Source organism: Anarhichas minor, unplaced genomic scaffold (genome assembly GCF_050575085.1).
Source record: "Anarhichas minor isolate MPS153535 unplaced genomic scaffold, ASM5057508v1 ptg000038l, whole genome shotgun sequence".
Lineage (NCBI taxonomy): Eukaryota > Metazoa > Chordata > Actinopteri > Perciformes > Anarhichadidae > Anarhichas > Anarhichas minor.
Genome location: NW_027466484.1, coordinates 1,354,282 through 1,375,624, shown reverse-complemented (window position 1 = coordinate 1,375,624; position 21,343 = coordinate 1,354,282). Strand labels below are relative to the sequence as shown.

At 39.9% G+C, this 21,343-nt stretch overlaps 1 protein-coding gene across 1 annotated transcript; it reads left to right on the top strand.

Annotated features, from left to right (window-relative positions):
* Window positions 1-11,192: 11,192 nt before the first annotated feature.
* On the top strand, window positions 11,193-14,768 carry LOC142967718 (protein LBH-like). Its single transcript, XM_076107211.1, has 3 exons — window positions 11,193-11,270; window positions 11,995-12,169; window positions 14,701-14,768. The coding sequence occupies exons 1-3, from the start codon at window positions 11,193-11,195 to the stop codon at window positions 14,766-14,768; spliced, it is 321 nt and encodes a 106-aa protein (XP_075963326.1).
* The last annotated feature ends 6,575 nt before the right edge of the window (window positions 14,769-21,343 follow it).

Sequence of the window (21,343 nt, the reverse complement as noted above, 5' to 3'; positions counted from 1 at the left end):
TCCTGATGTTGAACTGAAAGAAACGTCTGCTAAAGTGCAAATTAAAGCTCCTGAGATCAAAATGACAACAAAGGATAAAGAAGGATCACCATCAAAATTTAAGATGCCGACATTCAAATTACCAAAATTTGGAGTTGGTTCTCCAAGTGCCACCATTGAAGTGCCCGACAAAGACATCACGATCGATGGAGCTGACATTAAGATTCCTGAAGAGGTTCTTGCAGTGGACATTGCAGCACCTAGCATTGACATTAAAAGCCCATCAATAGATATTAAAACTACAGGAACTGAACATGAAGGAAAAGGAAGCAAGTTTAAACTGCCAAGTCTTAGTTTTTCTGGGCCTCAAATCAAACGGCCTGACATTGATTTAAGCTTATCAAAGAAAGATGTAGATGTGACTCTACCAGAAGCCAAAGCTGAAGTCAAGCTTCCTGATGTTGAACTGAAAGAAACGTCTGCTAAAGTGCAAATTAAAGCTCCTGAGATCAAAATGACAACAAAGGATAAAGAAGGATCACCATCAAAATTTAAGATGCCGACATTCAAATTACCAAAATTTGGAGTTGGTTCTCCAAGTGCCACCATTGAAGTGCCCGACAAAGACATCACGATCGATGGAGCTGACATTAAGATTCCTGAAGAGGTTCTTGCAGTGGACATTGCAGCACCTAGCATTGACATTAAAAGCCCATCAATAGATATTAAAACTACAGGAACTGAACATGAAGGAAAAGGAAGCAAGTTTAAACTGCCAAGTCTTAGTTTTTCTGGGCCTCAAATCAAACGGCCTGACATTGATTTAAGCTTATCAAAGAAAGATGTAGATGTGACTCTACCAGAAGCCAAAGCTGAAGTCAAGCTTCCTGATGTTGAACTGAAAGAAACGTCTGCTAAAGTGCAAATTAAAGCTCCTGAGATCAAAATGACAACAAAGGATAAAGAAGGATCACCGTCAAAATTTAAGATGCCGACATTCAAATTACCAAAATTTGGAGTTGGTTCTCCAAGTGCCACCATTGAAGTGCCCGACAAAGACATCACGATCGATGGAGCTGACATTAAGATTCCTGAAGAGGTTCTTGCAGTGGACATTGCAGCACCTAGCATTGACATTAAAAGCCCATCAATAGATATTAAAACTACAGGAACTGAACATGAAGGAAAAGGAAGCAAGTTTAAACTGCCAAGTCTTAGTTTTTCTGGGCCTCAAATCAAACGGCCTGACATTGATTTAAGCTTATCAAAGAAAGATGTAGATGTGACTCTACCAGAAGCCAAAGCTGAAGTCAAACTCCCTGATGTTAAACTAAAGGAATCTTCTGCTGAAGTGGAAATTAAAGCTCCTGAGATCAAGATTGCGACAAAGGGTACAGAAGGATCACCGTCAAAATTTAAGATGCCAACATTCAAATTACCAAAATTTGGAGTTGGTACTCCAAGTGCCACCATTGAAGTGCCTGATACGGAAGGAGACGTCAAAATCGATGGACCTGACATTCAATTTCCTGAAGAGGTTCTTTCAGTGGACATTGCAGCACCCAACATTGACATTAAAGACCCATCATTTGAACGTGAACGAAAAGGAAGCAAGTTTAAACTGCCAAGTCTTGGTTTTTCTGGGCCTCAAATGAAACGGCCGGACATTGATTTAAGCTTATCAAAGAAAGATGTAGATGTGACTCTACCAGAAGCCAAAGCTGATGTCAAGCTTCCTGATATTGAACTGAAAGAAACGTCTGCTAAAGTGGAAATTAAAGCTCCTGAGATCAAAATTACAACAAAGGATAAAGAAGGATCACCTTCAAAATATAAGATGCCGACATTCAAATTACCAAAATTTGGAGTTGGTACTCCAAGTGCCACCATTGAAGTGCCCGACAAAGATGTCAAAATCGATGGAGCGGACATTGAAATTCCTGAAGAGGTTCTTTCAGTGGACATTGCAGCACCCAGCATTGACATTAAAGACCCATCATTTGAACATGAAGGAAAAGGAAGCAAGTTTAAACTGCCAAGTCTCAGTTTTTCTGGGCCTCAAATCAAACGGCCTGAAATTGATTTAAGCTTATCAAAGAAAGATGTAGATGTGACTCTACCAGAAGCCAAAGCTGAAGTAAAACTCCCTGATGTTAAACTAAAAGAATCTTCAGCCCAAGTGGAAATCAAAGCTCCTGAGATTGAAGCTCAAACTGGTAATGTTGAAGGATCACCATCAAAACTAAAAATGCCAACATTCACATTACCCAAATTTGGAGCTGCTACTCCAAAGGTCAGTGTGGAAGTACCTGATGTGGACAAAGACATTAAAATTGAAGGAGCTACAGTGGATATCACTGCACCCAGAATTGACACTGAAGGCCTATCTGTAGATATGAAATTTAAAGAAAGTGAACTTGAAGTGTCAGGAACCAAGTTTAAAATGCCGAAGTTTGGAATTTCAATGCCAAAAGTAAAAGGACCTGAAATTGACTTAAGTTTATCAAAGAAAGATGTAGATGTCACATTACCAGAAGTGAAAGCTGAGGTCAAACTGCCCAGTGTTGAAGTCAAAGAACATGAAGCTGTCATTTCAGCACCAGATGCACCAACAGTTGAGGTTGAAACCAAGATGAAAAGAGCAAATTGGACATTTCCAAAATTTTCCTTTTCAAGGACAGGTGGTAAAGCCCCTGATGTAGATGTCAAGCTTGAAACACCCAAAGTTGATGTCGCATTACCAGAAGCCAAAGCAGAAGTTCAACTTCCAGATGTCAAAATAAAACAACCGTCTGCTACAGTGGAAATCAAAGCTCCTGAGATTGAAGCTCAAACGAGTAATGTTGAAGGATCACCATCAAAACTAAAAATGCCAACATTCACATTACCCAAATTTGGAGCTGCTACTCCTACGGTCAGTGTGGAAGTACCTGATGTGGACAAAGACATTCAAATTGAAGGAGCTACAGTGGATGTCACTGCACCCAGCATTGACACTGAAGACCTATCTGTAGATATGAAATCTAAAGAAAGTGAACTTCAAGTGTCAGGAAGCAAATTTAAAATGCCGAAGTTTGGAATCTCAATGTCAAAAGTAAAAGGACCTGAAATTGATTTGAGCTTATCAAAGAAAGATGTAGATGTCACATTACCAGAAGCCAAAGCTGAGGTCAAACTGCCCAGTGTTGAAGTCAAAGAACATGAAGCCGTCATTTCAGCACCAGATGCACCAACAGTTGAGGTTGAAACCAAGATGAAAAGACCAAATTGGACATTTCCAAAATTGTCCTTTTCAAGCACAGGTGGTAAAGCCCCTGATGTAGATGACAAGCTTGAAACACCCAACGTTGATGTTACACCAACAGAGGCCAAAGCAGAAGTCCAAGGACCTTCAGGGGTGATTTTAATAGAAGAGCCACCTGCTGCAAAGCCTGATGCAAACTTGAAAAAAACTAAATTTTCACTACCCAGATTTTCTTTTTCAAAGTCAAGTGTTAAAGAACCTGAAGTCAGTGCTGAGCTTCCATGTGTTGATGTTTCTCTTTCAGAGGGACAAGTGATAGTAAAGCAACCTGAAATGCAAATCAAAGCTCCCGAGCTTGAAGCTGAACTTGATGGGCAAGGAAGCAAGTTCAAATTTCCAAAGTTCGGCATTGCACTACCAAAAGCAAAAGGACCTGGAGAAGATTTAAATGCATCACAGGAAGATGCAGTTATCACGTTGCCGGAAGTTAAAGCAGAGGTCAAACTCCCTCAAATTGAAGTCAAAGAACCTTCAGCTAGTGTGGAAATCAAAGCCTCTGAGACTGAAGCCAAGTCAAAAGATGCTGGAGGATCACCGTTGAAATTTAAAATGCCAACATTGAAGATGCCGAAATTTGGAGCGGCTACTTACGATATCACCGTAGAAGCACCTGATGCAGACACTGATGGAGCTAAACTTAAGGAGGATGTTACTGTCAACATCGAAGGTCCCAGTGTTGATATTAAATCAGATGTATCCCAAGCAGCAATAACAGATTCTGAAACACCAAAGACTGATACTGACGCTGTGGGTCTTGGCTCTCCAAGTAAATTCCAACTACCATCATTTAAAATGCCAAAGCTGAGTTTCTCAAGACCCAATCCTGAAGATGAACATGTCCCCGTTGACACTGAAAGCAAAGCAGATAAACAGGAAATGAAAGTTGAGCCAAAAGAAGAGAGTAAATCCCCAAAAGTGACTTTTACATCATTTGGTGAGATCCTCAAGAATATTGATGTTGAATTTGATGTTCCAAAAACATCAGAAAATCTTGAAACCTCAAAGGAAGTTGATGAAACAGATGAACCCAGTGGAGAGCAGTTACAGGCAAGGGAAAAGGAAACAAAGCAAGATGCTACCAAAAGTCCAGAGAGAACAGGCTGGTTTAAATTCCCCAAGTTTGGCCTGTCCTCCCCATCGGAACCTGCCAAGATCCCTGAAAGAGACGAGCGTAAGGATGAAAAGAGCCCAGCAGGGGAAACAGTGGATGAGGAAATAAGCACCACCTGTTCCGTTCAGTCATCAGACGCCTTTGCTGATATTAGCTCCGCGATGACAAGTGAGTATGGTGGCTTTTCCTTATCTTCTCCAACCAGGGTTACTGTCAAATACTCTGATCCTACCGCTGCTGCAGGGCTCGGAGAGCTGCACAGTAACATTATTACTTCCACCACGAAGACTGAGCTGATCTCGGTTGAGCCCAACTTGCCTGAGAAAATCACAATTCTGTCATCCGGAATTTCATCTTCGTCGGAGGACACGCTCAGACTGGAATCAGGGAAAATACACGTCATTACATCAAATATTCAAGCGACCCCAGAAGCACAGCATGCCAAGCTACTAACTGCTGTCCAAATCCAATCGGCTGGAGGCTTTCCCCAAGGATCAGAGGCTAACGAAGCTGCATCGTGGACTATCGAGGATTCACAAAGCGGCAAGACAACGGTCTTCGAGAAGCATTTCGTGAGGGAAACATCAAGTGAAAGAAGTGAAAGCAAAGAAACAATTGTTATTACGAAACAAATCACACGTAGGTTTGACTCGTCTGAGCCCATCTCAGGTGAGACAGCTTCATCCATTCAGCGACTGAGAGATTCTATGCACTCTGACAAAATGAGGTTCTTTGATGGAGCCGACGAGTGAAATAAATGTATGCAAATGATGTCTAAAGATACAATCCCTCATTATGCAGCCTTAGCAGCCTGACAGTCAATGTGACAGAGAGGTGAGATTAAAAAACAAAAAGATTGTTAGAGAGTTTAACTTACCAATCACAGGAAAGAGTCAGCCAGGTGTTAACTTTAAGCTCTGGCTGCATGTTGTTGACCTATAAAGAGATGGATTCATGTAATTCACTGATAAGTTGTTAATAAGCTTGTAACTGAGTGCCCTTACTGCAAATTATGACAGGACTTCACCAAATATCCTTGCTTATTATGGCACAGAACTAGAGTAAGCCATGTCTTTTGTTTATCAAAACTTATCATACATTTGTTGTTTCATAGTTTTTAATGTACACTGATCCAATGTACTTGTGCTCTTATTCATCTGATGATAATCACCAGTGCATTTGATTTAATGTGACTGTTGCAAAAATCGTTAAATGTTACTGACATTCCAAAATATGTTCACAATAATTTCACCGTAAAGTCGACAGTAGAGAAAAGCTAGAATAGAATAGGGCCGTATATGACAGATAAATGAATATGTACATGTATCACTGAGATGTATTCTTGTGGCTGTAGCTCAAATGTAAAGAAACAATAACAACGTTGAAACGAAAGCGCTTATGATCAGACACAGCAAGTGTACTGCTGCAACTATATTTTGTATTAATATTTTGCTTAGAACCTAATTTGCTACAAGAAAAACGATATCAACGGTATGTTGTCTTATAATATATCGCTGTACAAAGTGGGAGAATTAAACTGGCTGTGTAAATAGCTTTTAATGATCTCTGGAGCTTCATTTGATTACTGCTCCTCTGACGCATTGTGTTTGCAAAGTTATGCAAAATAAATAAATACTGTGTGAACCTGTGGCTGGAGCTGATGATGACGGTTATGTTGGAGTTAACCAGAATGTTTCTTCCTGTTTATTCATTTGATTTACTACAATTGGTCAAATTTCAGCTCAGAAAATGTAAAATAAACACATACTTTGGTAAGTGGAAGGTAAATTAGTACATAAGTACAATGTTGAGGTACTTGTACTTTACTTGAGTATTTCCATGCAATGCTGCTACTTCTAGTCCACTAAATTATGGAGTCAAATATTGTACTTTTTACTACATTTGAATTAGTATTTACTTTGCAGATTTATATTATTAATACAAAATACAAATCAACTAATAAACGATGAAATATAATTGTAGATTAAGCTACACAGGAGTAACTTTATATAACTGATGATAGTCAGCCCCACTTTTACCAGCTACAATATTAAACTGATGTACACATGAATGCATCAATAATTATCATCAGATATGATTTAGAAATGAGCCATTCTGCATAATGAGTTTTACTTTGGGTACTTTGAGTATATTTTGATGCGGTTACTTTTTTACTTTTACTGAAGATGTTTACGTTACTTGTAATAGAGTATTTTTACACTTACTTAGTATTGGTGCTTTTACTGAAGTAGGAGATCTGATTACCTCTTCCACCAGCTCCTGATTGATGATGAGATGATTTAAAAGTAACGTTACATTACTCAACGTGAGGGTATTATATCATGACTTCAACACACGGTCATAGGAAGTGTTAATACACATATTTGCACACTAGAGGGAGACACAGCTCACAAGTATATATTTACTATCACTGTGTTCTTTGGATAAAATAAAAAGCCAATTAACATTATCTGTAACACTAACACACGGTGGAACCTCTTACTGCTTGATTGTTATTCCATAAAACAGGCTTATGAATAGAGATGACATCCTGGTGTGCCTTTAAATTCAGGTTTTAGGGTATAAAATGTGGATATTTACCTGACAAATTCAGCTTACTGTTAACATCTTTAGCAAATTTAAAATCATCAGCGGCTGCTCTAATTATGTGCTGCCTTAAAGTGTTCCTCGTAAATCATAGCTTCTAGGATAACAGCTTCATGAGCCGCACTTGTTCGGGGAATTCAATGAAGGTTGAAGCTGCAACACGTTTATTGATTGCTTGTGTTTGGATTCAGACCGTTATCACGTAATTAGCATAATGTTGCCTCGTAACACACAAATGCATCACAGCTGAAGGCATATATGTAGCTTTCCTTCAAATTAAAAGTACAGTGTATCAGTTGTAAAAACTAAATAGTCGTAGTACTATATTTACCGCACTCAATAATGCAAAATGATTAGTTTTACTTGTGGTATTTGAAGTATATTTTAATCCAGGACAGGAGTATTTCTGCACTTTTGTATTCAAGTAAACTAAGGATCTGACTGCAATCAGGTCGCTTCCCACTCGTAATCCCAACGTTTCCGATGGTTCCTGAACGCGGCACCGGTCCCCGCTCCACTGCGCATGCCCCTGAACACCTCGATATGAGCTGAAACTTCACCGGGAGCCTTGCGCGCCCCGCCGCCTGTCGCCCACAACAGCCCGCATCATCATCATCATCATCATCAGCACCATCATCATCATCAGCAGCAGCAGCAGCATCAGTGTGATGAAGCAGCGGAGGACGGAGATCTTCCTGCTCTGAGACACTGGATCAGCCCGCAGACAGGTATGGAGCTTCTTCATTTTATTCTAACCACTCTGGAAACAATCATTCATTTCAAACACTCAACTAAAATCTTTTTATTATAAAACTAACTGAATGTCTGATGAGTTTAATCATTTAAACTGCAACATTAAAAATAATAAAAATCTGCTTCACCTTTAGGGTTTTATTTCTGCACTGGTGCTGCTCTGTGTGTGGGATTAGAGGTGTAGGTGTAGCAGAAGCTGTGTTTTATACACTGCTATTTAAATGTATTAACAGTACCTGCTACCTGCAGTCAACTGGCTACCTGTTGTGTGTCATGCAGGTAAATCTGCGCTCAAAAGTGTAAACATTTATTAGTATGTATTAAATGAATGCAATCAAGTTTATGAGCCATTTGAGTAAAAAACAGAACAGGAAATGTGACTAAATTAAACAAAAACAGAGCAGTGGAACATTTCACAAGGCTGAATGGTGAGTAAAGAAGAGTATCACTATATTTGGACATGGATTTCATCTTCATTTCATGTCCTTGGGCTGTAAAAACCTTACTGGGTATAACAGAGGAAGCTGGATTTGAGGAGGTGGTGTTGCTGCTGGCTCTGATTTAGCAGCAAAATAAATAAATAAATGTTTGAAGTGCAGATGGGGTGATAAGAGAAGAGAGAGAGAGAGTAGAGCGGTCATTCTACCAATATCCTGCATCTGCAGATATGAAAGAGTGGCATTAAAGTGACTGTTGAGCAGGAGGCTGCTCCTTTAACTGGACCGTCTCCACCGTGATGAAGCTCATGATGGACGGACCGAAGAAGAGGAGGAATTTTAATCCGTGAGGTCACACCAGATGCACATCTTTCATCTGAAGAGCAAACAGTGAGATGGAAATGAGACCGCATGCACGAGGAAATATTATCTGGAGATTTTGTTGTGTTTTATGAGGAAAATAGATTTCAATTTTTTTAGTAGGTGCAAATATCTGGCTTCAAACTGAAGGCTGTGCTGCTGCAGCAGGTCAGGGGGCTCCTGTGGGTTTTTGGCTTGTACAGTTGTTGTTTTTTTGGCTGCGACTCACAATTGTTTTCATTACTAATTCATCTGCCAGTTATCTATCAGTCTATAAAATCAGAAAACAGTGAAAAATGCAAGTTGGAATGTCCTAAAACCCAACAGGATTTCTTCAAATCTTTTGTTTCATTCAACAAACAGTTCAAATCTCCCCAAATATTCAGATTTGTATCCATAAAACAAAGAAAACTAGCAAATAAACATCGTTTTTGCTTAAAAAAATGGCTTAATCAATGAATCTGTTATCATTTGACTAATCAATTAATAAACTCATCGTTACAGCTATAGTTGATTCAGACTTTATTTGAGGTATAGACAACAGATATTAATGAAAATACTGCCAAATGCTGAAACAACTGTTGGATTAAACGATTAGTTAATAAACAAGGAAGTAACCGATGACAGTTTTGATATTCAATTAGTTGTTTGAAGTGATTTATCAAGTAAATAACTCAAACATTTGCTGGCTGCAGCTTTTCATAGCATTATACATAAATTACTTTTAATTGTTTTGACTATTAATGACAAAAAATCTGCAATTTTAAGAGATATTGGGCTCATTGCGGTGGTGGCACAAGTACTACTGTAATGTAGAATTTTTAGATACTTCTACTTCGACTCTACTTCATTTCAGAGAGAAATATTATACTTTTTACTACATTTATCTCACAGCTATAGTCACTAGTTACTATTCACATTAAGATTTATCACACTAAACATGTGATCGGTTTAAAAAATATGATGCTTTGTTATCAATTAAATTATCCACACAGTGTACATAGTAGTTAAAAGCTTCATCTCCACCAGCTACAACATGAAAATACTACTTACGCCTCAATAATATATACTATAATGATAAGAGGTAATAATATAACCTTGTAATGAACCTTCAACACAAAGAAAATCCAACATAAAGAAGACACATTTTACACGGTGTTGAACCCTTCTCAAGATTTTAAATATGCAAGATGCCATAATTTGAACCACCAGTTGAAACTAGCTAAAACTGTAAAGGGTCTTAGACAACCTTGTTCAGACCTAATGGCTCAAATCAGACGTTATTATTGTTCAGCTGGAGAGAGAGAGAGAGAGAGAGAGGGAGAGAGAGAGAGGGAGAGAGAGAGAGAGAGAGAGAGAGAGAGAGAGGGAGAGAGAGAGAGGGAGAGAGAGAGAGAGAGAGAGAGAGAGAGAGAGAGAGGGAGAGAGAGAGGGAGAGAGAGAGAGAGAAAAGCATGACAGAAGCGTCACGCCTGGCATCAACCTTTAACGTCTGTTACGCTTCAGTGGAAAAAGCAACTTCTTCTTCAGAGTTCAGACCGGAATCACGTGTTGGAGCTCCACCGGGCCTCTGTCTCCAGTTGCTTCCTTCACGAGGCCGTCCGGAGCGAGAGGAACAACACGAGCCTCTGGTGAGGGATAAAGGCTGCATTGTCTCAGCTGCACGATGAAGGGGCAAGAAAGCAACTCCAGGTTTCACAGAGAAGTCTCGCTTGTGCGCTCTGGCAAAGTGAACTACTCAGACAATCAGAGGCATGCACTCTCCATCGCATCGTCCCCATGGCAACAGCAACTGCCAGTGTGATTGTATGGAAAGTGGTGTTTCTGATAACTTGTCACACGTAAAAAAAGAAAAAGTCTGGCGGGCAGAAGACTGGTGTTGGCTGCTGGAAATATGGATTTTTTAATAGCGGTTTAAAGTAGGTGATTATGGATAAGACGGAGATAAAGTGTGTCTCCTCTGGTGAGACTCTAGTCAAAAACATCAGTTAAAGCTGCTTAAACTTACATTTTTAAGTTGTTTCTCTTTGGGATGAACCTACCAGGGTGCAACCTGCATTCTCTCTAGTGTCCACCAGGGGGCGACTCCTCTGGTTGTATAGAAGTCTATGAGAAAATGACTCTACTTCTCTCTTGATTTATTACCTCAGTAAACATTGTAAACATGAGTTTATGGTCTCAATCTCTAGTTTCAAGTCTTCTTCAATACAGCATGATGTTAATTTAGTAAATTATGGTCCATTTAGAGTCAAATAGACCATAAAGCAGGGGATGCTTAGGGTGGGGCTACACAGTGATTGACAGCTCACTGCCGCTACCAGAGACGTATACAACGCTTCGACGTCACTCTTCCACATTTCAAATATGATAACAACGTTCATCGGTTGCAAAAAAAGCAAAGATGGCGACGGCGCAATCGTCGAACTCGAGGCTTCTTACTGTCACGATGACCACGTCCACTTCTGTGGTCAGACAAGATGTTTAGGAAATATCTAGAGGTAGTTGTAGTTCTTGGTAGTTTAATCGTGATATTGGTCCGTAATCAGAAAGCATTGAGGAATGATATCCTGCAGTGTCAGACAGCTCACACACCACAGTCAGTTTATTGATTGTCGATCATCAGCATGTGTTTCTCTCCAGGATGACCGAGGTGATGAACTCTCTGGAGCCCGGCGCGGAGGACTTCAGCGGGGGTGGAGCTGGAGCAGATCAGGCCGCAGTATCCTTCCAGATGTGTGTGTGTGTTTGTGTTTAAATGATTTCTAACCAGTCCTGGTTTGATTGGAGAAGAAAAGATACAGTGGTGAGTCACAGGAGCGATGAGCAAGAGTAAAATGTGGGTTGACCTGACGAAAGTCGTCACTCACTCATGCTTTATTTTATGATGCCGGTGTATTGGGTGATAAACTCTCCCAGTTTCTGTTTGTTTCTTATGTTGTTGTTTTCACTTTTCAGTCTGATATCTACTGAAATTGACTTCCTTTGGTGAAAACAGCTCAAGAAAACTACAATGAATATGTTTGCACTGATTTGGTGGTTTGCAGGTCAGAACATTTAGGTTTAATTTGGTTGTTTTTTTAGATTCAGGTCTCACATACAGCTCCTCATGTCAAGACAAGTTCAGAGTTATAGAGCATGTGTTAAAGAGGCTTTAGCTTTTAGCTTCTTTATACAAAGTCTCAGCTTTATACATCCTTGTTTTACCAACGATGATGTTAGATACAAATCTAATTAGAAAAAATGAAAGATAACATCACCTGCCTATGCACATGTCAAGTTCAAAGAGATCAAAGTCAGAGAAGTCCAGCAGTTAATCTTTCATCTGACATACACAGTTTTCCTAATCCGGTTTTTACCGCACTGTTGTTCTTTCACATGTGCTGTGAGAGATTCCTCAAATATTATAACCCCCTTCAGTTGAACCTTACATGAGTGTGAAACAGATCTTCCCAGATACCCATGAAAGGTATCCAAAGCTGTCCAAGAGGCTTCCCTCCATCGTGGTCGAGCCGATGGACGGAGCCGAGGTGGAGAGCGGCGAGCTCCGCTGGCCGCCGGACGAGCCGAGCTCTCCGGACGCCAGAACCGAGAGGACTAGTGCGGACGAACAAACTGCAGGTGAGGAGGAGCGTGAGGTCACTGAGGGTTTGTTTTCCTTTTGGTGTGTGAGGCCAAAGTGGGAACGCTGACCTGGTTTCATTTTTGTAATTTGGCTCATTTAGATTCAAAGGGACAACGCATTTATAAACTCAAGTCAAAAGCAGAAGAAGTACTCTGATCCTTTACTTAAAGGTCCAGTGTGTAGCATTTAGGGAGATCTACACTGATCCTACCATAAACTCATGTTTACAATGTTTACTGAGGAAATAAATCAAGAGAGAAGTAGAGTAATTTTCTCATAGACATCTATACAATCAGAGGAGTCGCCCCCTGGTGGACACTAGAGAGAATGCAGGTGAAACGTGGAGAGGAGCCTCAACTGGACACTTGATTTTTAAAGAGATTTCAAGTCAAAAAGATTTGGAACCACTGGTTCAATGTCTAACAATGTATTTTAATTCATAAGCTTATGATATGTTATTTATTTATTTCATTTAAGATCATAATCTGCAAAGTAACTAGTAACTCCAGCGGTCAAATAAATGTAGTGGAGTATAAAGTATACTATATACTGAAGTACCCTCATAATTATACTAAAGCTCAGCACTTAGTTAACATATTTAGTTCATTTCCACCACCGGCTGTGTTCACCCCGTCATACAAACAGCTGTCCTTTGAGTGTCTCTCCAAACATGAGGAGCTGCTGGCCTTCATAAATTAACATCCGTCTCTTTAATCCCATAAAAGGTTATTTCCTGTAAAGACTTCCTGTAGTTCCTTTAATGACTCACTTTGCTGTCATTCTCACCTGAACCAAACGACGCAAGTACAGTGATGTACCGTGGCACAGAAATCTGATGATGTGCATCACCGAGTTGAAAAATGAATTGTTATATCTAGTCGGTCTGATCATTTGTCTCCCAAACAGGACTCTGCTGGAGTCTTTCAATTCAGGATAAATGCAGTTCTCCACTTCGGCTGAATCATTAGAGCGAACACATTTTCACCTCAGCTCATTTGTCCAGTGTGGATCTGCATGTTACTCTTGAGAACCACTTGACGTTGTGAAATGCAGCTGAACAGCAGAACTCACCCCATTTGATGTAAAAAAGTTGGTATTTGTGGCCAACAAAGCTGTTAGAGACTATTAGTCCACTTGAGTTCAGACATTTGTGTTTTATTTTGAAGAGGAAATTCTCGCTAGACAGTTTTCATTTTGTTTTTTTAAATCTATATATCTAATCTTATCTAATTAAAGATATGGGGCCTGTGATTTGCAACATGATTTGCGAGATCATTTTCCCTCCTATGGATTTTTACATAACAAACCAAAACACACTCCATATTTTGCAAGAGCATGCTGGAGGGTTGCAAGACTATATCAACATTTTGCAAGAAACATTCATTCGTGAAATGTGTTGTTGTCGTTTGCAATCGTCATTTTCAGCAGAATTCGTACATTCAATTTATTTCTAATCCAAATCCATCTAATTCATGTTCCCCAGAGGAGGAATCCCACTGACTGTGGTGATCCGCTGACTCTTCCTGTAGCGCCACTATGAGGTTGACATTTCTTGTTTTCAGTAAACAACTATTTGATCGACTACTATGAAGTTTAGTAGACATTCATGTTCCCCAGAGGATGAAGTGTGATAACTCGATCATCTGATAATAACGTGATCATCTGACTTTTTTACATCGATCATGAGGTCAAAATTGTAATTTGTCAAATATTTTGGTCTATCACCAAATACCTGCAAAACTAATGAACTTCCCATCAGCTTTAGCTTTACTAATGTTACCATGCTAACATGCTAATCTAAGAGCATGGCACGCATGTTCACCATCTTATCTTTACACCTGCAAAACATTGATTAACATCTGATTAACGTTACCGGTGGTGTACTGTGAGAGAACACGCTCCCTCTTTCATTCCTTTTACCACCTTCTTGAAAAGATCGATGTTGAGATATTTGTTCATATCCAAAAACCTGTTTTTATCCAAGTCTTTCATAATGTTTAAAAATAGGTGTGTTTCTCCTTCCGACAAGACATTTTCTTTTAGGCATGAATCTTAGTGTTAGCTAGCTGGTTTAATGTCCAACGCACAGAGCTGGAAACAGGGAAGAGGCCGTGTGTCACAAACTGCCATCAAAACCCAGATTGAGATGCATATTCTGAATGAACTGTACACACGTCCAAAGAATGTTCCTAAAACCAGACTAAGATCAGCACATCCTATGTCTTAATCAAATAATTCTCCATTCGGAATTAGACCTAATTCGGAATATCTAAACGAAATATGACGTTTACACGACCCAAATTTGGTATATTGTCATATTCAGATTTATAGCTATGTAGTGGCCATTCGGCCGAAAATGGCTGCTAGCATGTCTTGTCTTTGTGTCGATGAATGTGCAGAGTACTGTAGTCCTGTTAAAGGACCTGAACTTAGACCTGGAGAACGGTTCAAACTCTGCTTTACATCCCGTTGAAGGATTGGGGAGTGATCGCGCATCCGCATGTTTGTTTGTTTTTTTCATTCCTAGATGAGGACCAGTCGAACGTCGCCGTGGACGAAGAGGCTTCAGGGGCGGAGATGCAGGACTCCAACTGAACAAACTACCCTCCTGCGTAATCCACAGTTACTGTGAGTGTGTCCAGACTTGGATGAATGAAAAAGAGTCTGATAGAAGAGCACGTTGCGTTGGTAGAAAGATCACAGAGACTAGAGAGGGTAGAAAAACAAATTCCCAAACCCCAGCTCGCGGGGGGCTTGGAGCCAGAGTCGTGATGGAGAGTTTTTGTTTTTGTGTAGGCTTCCTCTTCCTCTTTTTCTTCTTCTAATGATGATGACGGAGGTTGTTCTGACAGCTTATAAAGATCGTCTGGAACCTTATCCAGTTTGCCTTTTGGCTATTTTCTTTTCACGAGAAGCTGCCTGAAAATGAACAAAATACACTTTAACTTTTGGCAGAAGACGTGTTTTCGATGTCAGAATTCAAACACTTATTCTCCAGATTAAATTTGTTTTTCTTCCCCCATCTAATATGACTGTTGTTACATTTCCAGCTTTGTGATTTTGATATTTTAAATTTGATGAATTAAATGTTCACTCTCTGGCTCCAAGCCGTCGCCGTCCAGATGCTCACGATATATCATCTGATCTGGACAGATGTTTCTAAATGCTGTTTAGCTCTTGTGTGCCATATTACTACAACTACTACTACTACTACTACTACTACTACTACTACTACTACTAATGGTAGCTGCTGTACTTTGTGCACAGTTTTTACATTAACTCTAGATGTAAATGACATCACTGTATGTTAAGTGCTGACTGCTGTAGTTTTGGTAATGCTTGGTCTCACTTTTCACTTTGTAATAATAGCTACGGTGTTTTAAAGAACAGTATTTGAGTAAGAAAGCCTTCATCACTTTATTCGATGTTATTACGACACATTCTTTAATATATTATGATGTGTTGTCTTTGGTGTTCAAGGGAATGTGATGGTGTTCTGTTTTACTTATTGGAGCAATATGTTCATTTAAAGGCAGTCCATTTTGTTACTGAAGTAAAAAACAATAGCCAGTATATTTTAGACGTGTGTCGTTTGTCACATGACATGATATTTTTTAAAGTACTGGAAGCCTAAATTATTGCACAAGTAATAAACATTTTCAAAATTCTTAAAAAGCTCTTTGATTTAATTGTACCTGTGGTTTTTGTTGGTCAAAAGGAAAGGGGAGGTCCGCTCTGATTGGTTGAGATTCGTTGTCGTTGTTACAAAAATGTAATGACTATAGTGCTTCAAGTACGGTGGCCCAGAGGGCTTAACGCACTGCAAATTAACAAAACATCTGCACCTATTTCACTACACATGCAAAAAGCACAGATGACAACGGAAACTGTTCCCAGGGGACAATAAAAAGTGATGCACACTTGTCCAAATTGCATTTTCTTCGTCCGAAATTCAAAATGTGTGTACTATGCCTACTGCAAAATGTGACCAGATGCAGGAGGACATCCTGGTATTTTGGGCATAGTCCATGTGACATTCTATGTATTCGGATATTCTAAATCTTTTTCTGGCACACTAAATAATATGGTAGTGTGAATATTGGAACGCACCCGGCGTGTTCATCACTGTTTGTTGTCGACAGTGCCACTTTGCACTCTCTCAAGTCGCCGTGCATTCAGCTCTCAGGACCAGCGTACTGAAAGTGAGAGCAGCTGCTGCTTCTTTATTGAAGCTGAGACACATCTGCATCCAACACCTTTATATATAGCTCAACAAAATCTTTAAATTAAAGGACTCTGGATCACGAGGGGGAAGAAAAACTAAGTTGTAGTAAAAGAGCCCTGATACAACATCAGCTGATCAAGTCTTGAAGTCGAAGTGAGATTAAAATTACTTTTTCTTAAAGGATTTAGGGACATCTAGTGGTGAGGTTGCACATTACATTGGTTTGTGGACTGACGTTTTGAAGCTTCGAGTTTGGCGATTTTGCCGTCATCATTTTTTCGCAACCAATGCAGCCTGTCAATCACAGTAAGCCCCGCCCCAAAGCATCCCCTGCTTTATGGGCTGTTTGACTCTAAATGGACCATAATGTACTAAATGAACATCATGCTGTATTGAAGAAGACTTGAAACTCGAGATTGAGACCATAAACTCATGTTTACAATGTTTACTGAGGTAATAAATCAAGAGAGAAGTAGAGTCATTTTCTCATAGACTTCTATACAACCAGAGGAGTCGCCCCCTGATGGACATTAGAGAGAATGCAAGTTTTAAGACGCTTCCGCATCGGCTTCACTGGGCAGAACTGGAGGTTGCCGCCTGGGTGGTGAAAACCTCTCTCTACAGTCAGTGTTACGTTTGTCCGTTTTCGTTTACTGTAGAAACATGGCGGCGCAACATGGCGGACTCCGCCTCCCGAGCTCCCTATGTAGATATGAAGGACTCATTCTAAGCTAACGAGAAACACGACTCTTACTTTCAGGTGATTATACACCAATGAAAACATAGTTTATGAATATTATATTTCTGCCAATAGATCCCCTTTAATGCGACACACTTTGCCTTTTAATTGGAGTGAAGTAAAAAGTACAATATGGCCCGCCGAAATGCAGTAAAAGTATAAAGTACAGTACTTGAGTAAATGTACTTTGTTACTGGGGACCTCTACTGCTCTGCACTGTAAGGATAAAAACATCACCAAATTAATTAATTGATAAAAACAAAGTAGCACTAACTGGACATCAGAATATTAATCGTAGTACTTCATGGAAAACAAAGGCGCTCTGTGAGTTAAGCTCGGCTGTTTGTTCTCTGAGCTGGAGGCTGCTCCATGAATCCAAACTCTGTTCCTGTTTTAGTTTCTGATTTATGTTTCTTTTCCTCACTGTAATTATTCAAGGAAAAGTAAACCCGACATCTGCCGTACCCTCTGCTGCATGTCTCGCCACGGCCAAAGAACAGGAAGCATTTTTTTTTAATGGTGTGGCTTTGTGGGAGTTTTATTCACAAGTCAAACATGGACACATTGCAGCAGATGTTATTCGTGTTGTCAACACTTTTCACTTTGCAGATTATGGCTGGAGCTTTTTATATGGTGATGAACTGAGAGGAATGGGAATATTGTTTATATTTGTCCTGAAAAGACTATTCAGAATGTCTCAAAAAATCGCATCTGATTAAACCACGTTTGAAGCATGAGATGTTATCGACCCACAACAGCCGTTTTATTTCAGTGTTCACTGAATATTTCGGTGTTTTGGCAAATTTACATACATCACCTTCGTTTTTAGGGGACATTGTGATGCACAGGACAGGAGTAGAGAGGACAGACAATAGAGGACAGGAGGAGGAAGACAGAAAGACAGATGATAGATGACAGGAGGAGGAAGACAGAGGACAGAAGATAGGAGGAGGAAGACAGAGGCAATGTTTTAGGGAGTTTACCTCAGATCACTGCAGCTCTCATTTTCAGCTAACTGGCCGCGCCGGACTGTGAGGAGATGCGTGTATGTGGTCTCTGCTCTCGAGAACATTACTATTGATAGTTAATTCAGTTTGTAAGTGAACTTTGTGTAGTACATTAAATATTGGACAGAAGGAGGAAGTCCGGAGGACAGACGATAGATATTGATAATGCAATAACTTTAAACTTTAACTACTGATACAATTAAAATATAAGCAAGAAGTTGCAGTTAAACATTTTAAGTGAGTGTTTGTAGTTCCAAGGCTTCATGTCTCAGTGTCTCTTCCTCCTGTCTGTCTCACATAAACAGGCTTCAGACCAACGGGCGACATGCGCGGCGCTCCCACGTCCACTTTGTTAGCGCGTTGAGGCTGATACACTGTTAAAGGGCAGCTCGGTGTCTTGATCCAGACAGCGAGATGGATGGCGGGGATCTCCCATCTTATTTATTTCATGCCTCGTTCGCTCTCTCTGGATCTGACCTTTTTCGGATGACAACCTTGTGAAGAGCACTTCGTCGGAGCAAGCGGGGTCACTCCTGGGAAAATGAAGGGCTGCGGGGAGCGAGTGTGGGGGGGGTTGCAGTGTCAATTATCTCTCAAATGTCACAAGCTGTTTTTCAGAGGAAGGGAAGACTCATCTCTCCTGTTAAGGACAGCTTTTTTCTTAAGGTGGAAGCTTTTAACATTTGCAGATTTTCACTGATACTGCACTTGAACATCAACAGATACCAGCGTTTGAGCTAAATCACAAGTTCATATATATTACATGTTGGTGCACTTTGGTCCAGATATTCAAGTGTGTTCACACCAATTTCACCGAGCTGTATTCACTGTTGTCTATTAAGCCACACGTCGGCTGGTTTACTACAGCTGCTGTATGATCCCAAAATAAACAGTTTTGCTGTGATTTAATTGCAATTAACGGATAAAAAGGAAGCCGAAATAACTACGTAATAATGGCAGTTTGTGAAAAGTCTGAATTCATGTTTAGTTAGTTCTCTCCGAAAGACGAGAAGCAAACAACTTTTAAAATGCTTGTTTTCTGAATGGAGCTCGGATCGATCGGTGAACACAGAATAACAATGAATCCCTTAGAAATAAAATAGAAATAGAAGAGACATTCCCATTTTAATCAACCTGGCTGTATGATCAGAGAGGCCATTTTAATGTTTCCATTGTGACCTTTGTAGCGGGCTAACTTTTGTACGGCAAGTCGCAGACAGAGGTGAGGTTTTGCACTAACGACTAAAACGAGCCGTGGAGTAGTAACGTTACGAAGCTTAGAGAGCCAGAGTTCGTGAGTAAAATTGAACAACTTAATGCTATTAATGCTAACTCTGGTCACAGCGCAGGGAAGCACATTGAGGGACAATGATGAGGGACAACTTTGTTCATTTATTTTCTGTAACCAGTGTAGCAGCAAAGCACGGTGGAGTTAGCAAGGTTAGCTAGCTTGCGACACTGGTTTAACAATATATTTTATGCTAATCATGCCCTTTTTTCTGCGTTCCCTATTTTTTCTTTGATTCTTTACTTTCTTCATTTTTCCCCATTTTCCTTCCTTGTTTTGTTCTCCTTCCTCCTCTCTTTCCTTTTCTACTCTTTTACCTTTTTCTTCCTGGTTTTGTTCCTCTTCCTTCCTCCCTTCTTTCCCTCCTTGCTTCCTTTCTTATTTTCTTCCCTTTTACAGTTTTCTTCCTAGTTTTGTTCCCCTTCCTTCCCCCCTTCTTTCCTTACTTCATTCCTCCATTTTTCCTTTCTTCCTTGCTTGTTTCATTCCCTTTTCCTTCCCTTCTCAAATATCTGACAGAAATTAAAATGAATCAATATTGTGTTTTTTCCTTTGCTCAACATTTTCCCTGGAGATGAAACAACTCAATCTCCCATAAATAACCATTATTTTGTATCTCCTGTGTCTGCTGAAGGATTCATTCATGTTCAGTTCAGAACAAAGACCACACGGACCATGCCAGAGGCCACTTGTAAATCTGTGTATTTAAAAGTACCTTTTAACACGGCCATTAGAGCCGCTGAGTGTTGTGAGGGAGTTGTGTTTTGATGATGTCAAAGTGTGCTGTGCCAGGACTTTCATCTCCCACTCCTGCTGGCTTCAAACGGGTCTTTCAAATGTGTCCGTGATATTCCGAGGTAACGCACAGCCGCCCTCCGTCTGCAGCCCGGCGCCGTCCTCCATCAGCTCGCCAAGACCGGATAACAAGGTTTTTACTTTGGCTGTAAGGTCAAACCTATCGAAGACAAAACAAGACGCAGTCAACATGAACTACAATACAGAAAACATTTATTTAAACAGCTGACACTGAAAAGTGACGCATCATTTTATCTACTGTTTGTTTATAATAAAGTTTAAACATTTAGTTTATTGAGGACTTCAGCATATTTTGCCACCATGACAAATAAATATTTCAATTGAAACTTGAAAAGCTTCTCATTTCGAAGACATATTTTTCTTGTTATAAAAACTAGTAAAATATTGAGTTCTAATTTTTGTTTTGGTTAAATTTGATAAATCTGTCCTCATACCAAGTATTGATCTGTTTGGGGCAGATTCTTTGAAAAGTTCAGTGACATAACAAGATAAAGTGATATGTTGTGAAAGAATAATGACCTTTTATTGAGCTGAACAGGGATGCTAATATTGTAGCTTTCTGCTAACTGCAGCTGCTGCTGTGAACCTTTGGCTGCGGTTAGTAGAGGCTAAACTATTAACATAGCAACAGTCTACTTCTCTCTACTTCTCTCTTGATTTATTACCTCAGTAAACATTGTAAACATGAGTTTATGGTTTCAATCTCTAGTTTCAAGTCTTCTTCAATACAGCATGATGTTCATTTAGTAAATCATGGTCCATTGCAGAGTCAAACAGACCATAAAGCAGACTACTAGAGCCGTATACGGCGTCTCTACCTCATTCCTCCTCAGTCCAAAAATGGTAACTTCTCTCACCGGTGAATAATCCAAGATGGCGACAGCCAAAACTCCGAACTGGAGACTTCAAAACGGCTGTCCAAAAACCAATGGGTGACGTCATGACGACTACGTCCACTCTTTATATACCGTATATGGTGAGTAAATTTCTACCTCTGCTTACGTTCCGCCAACAAATATTTGCCATCATGTTTACCAACAAAACAGTTGTGGACCCCCATGGGTTCTTATTTAAAAAATATAGTTAACTGCGAGA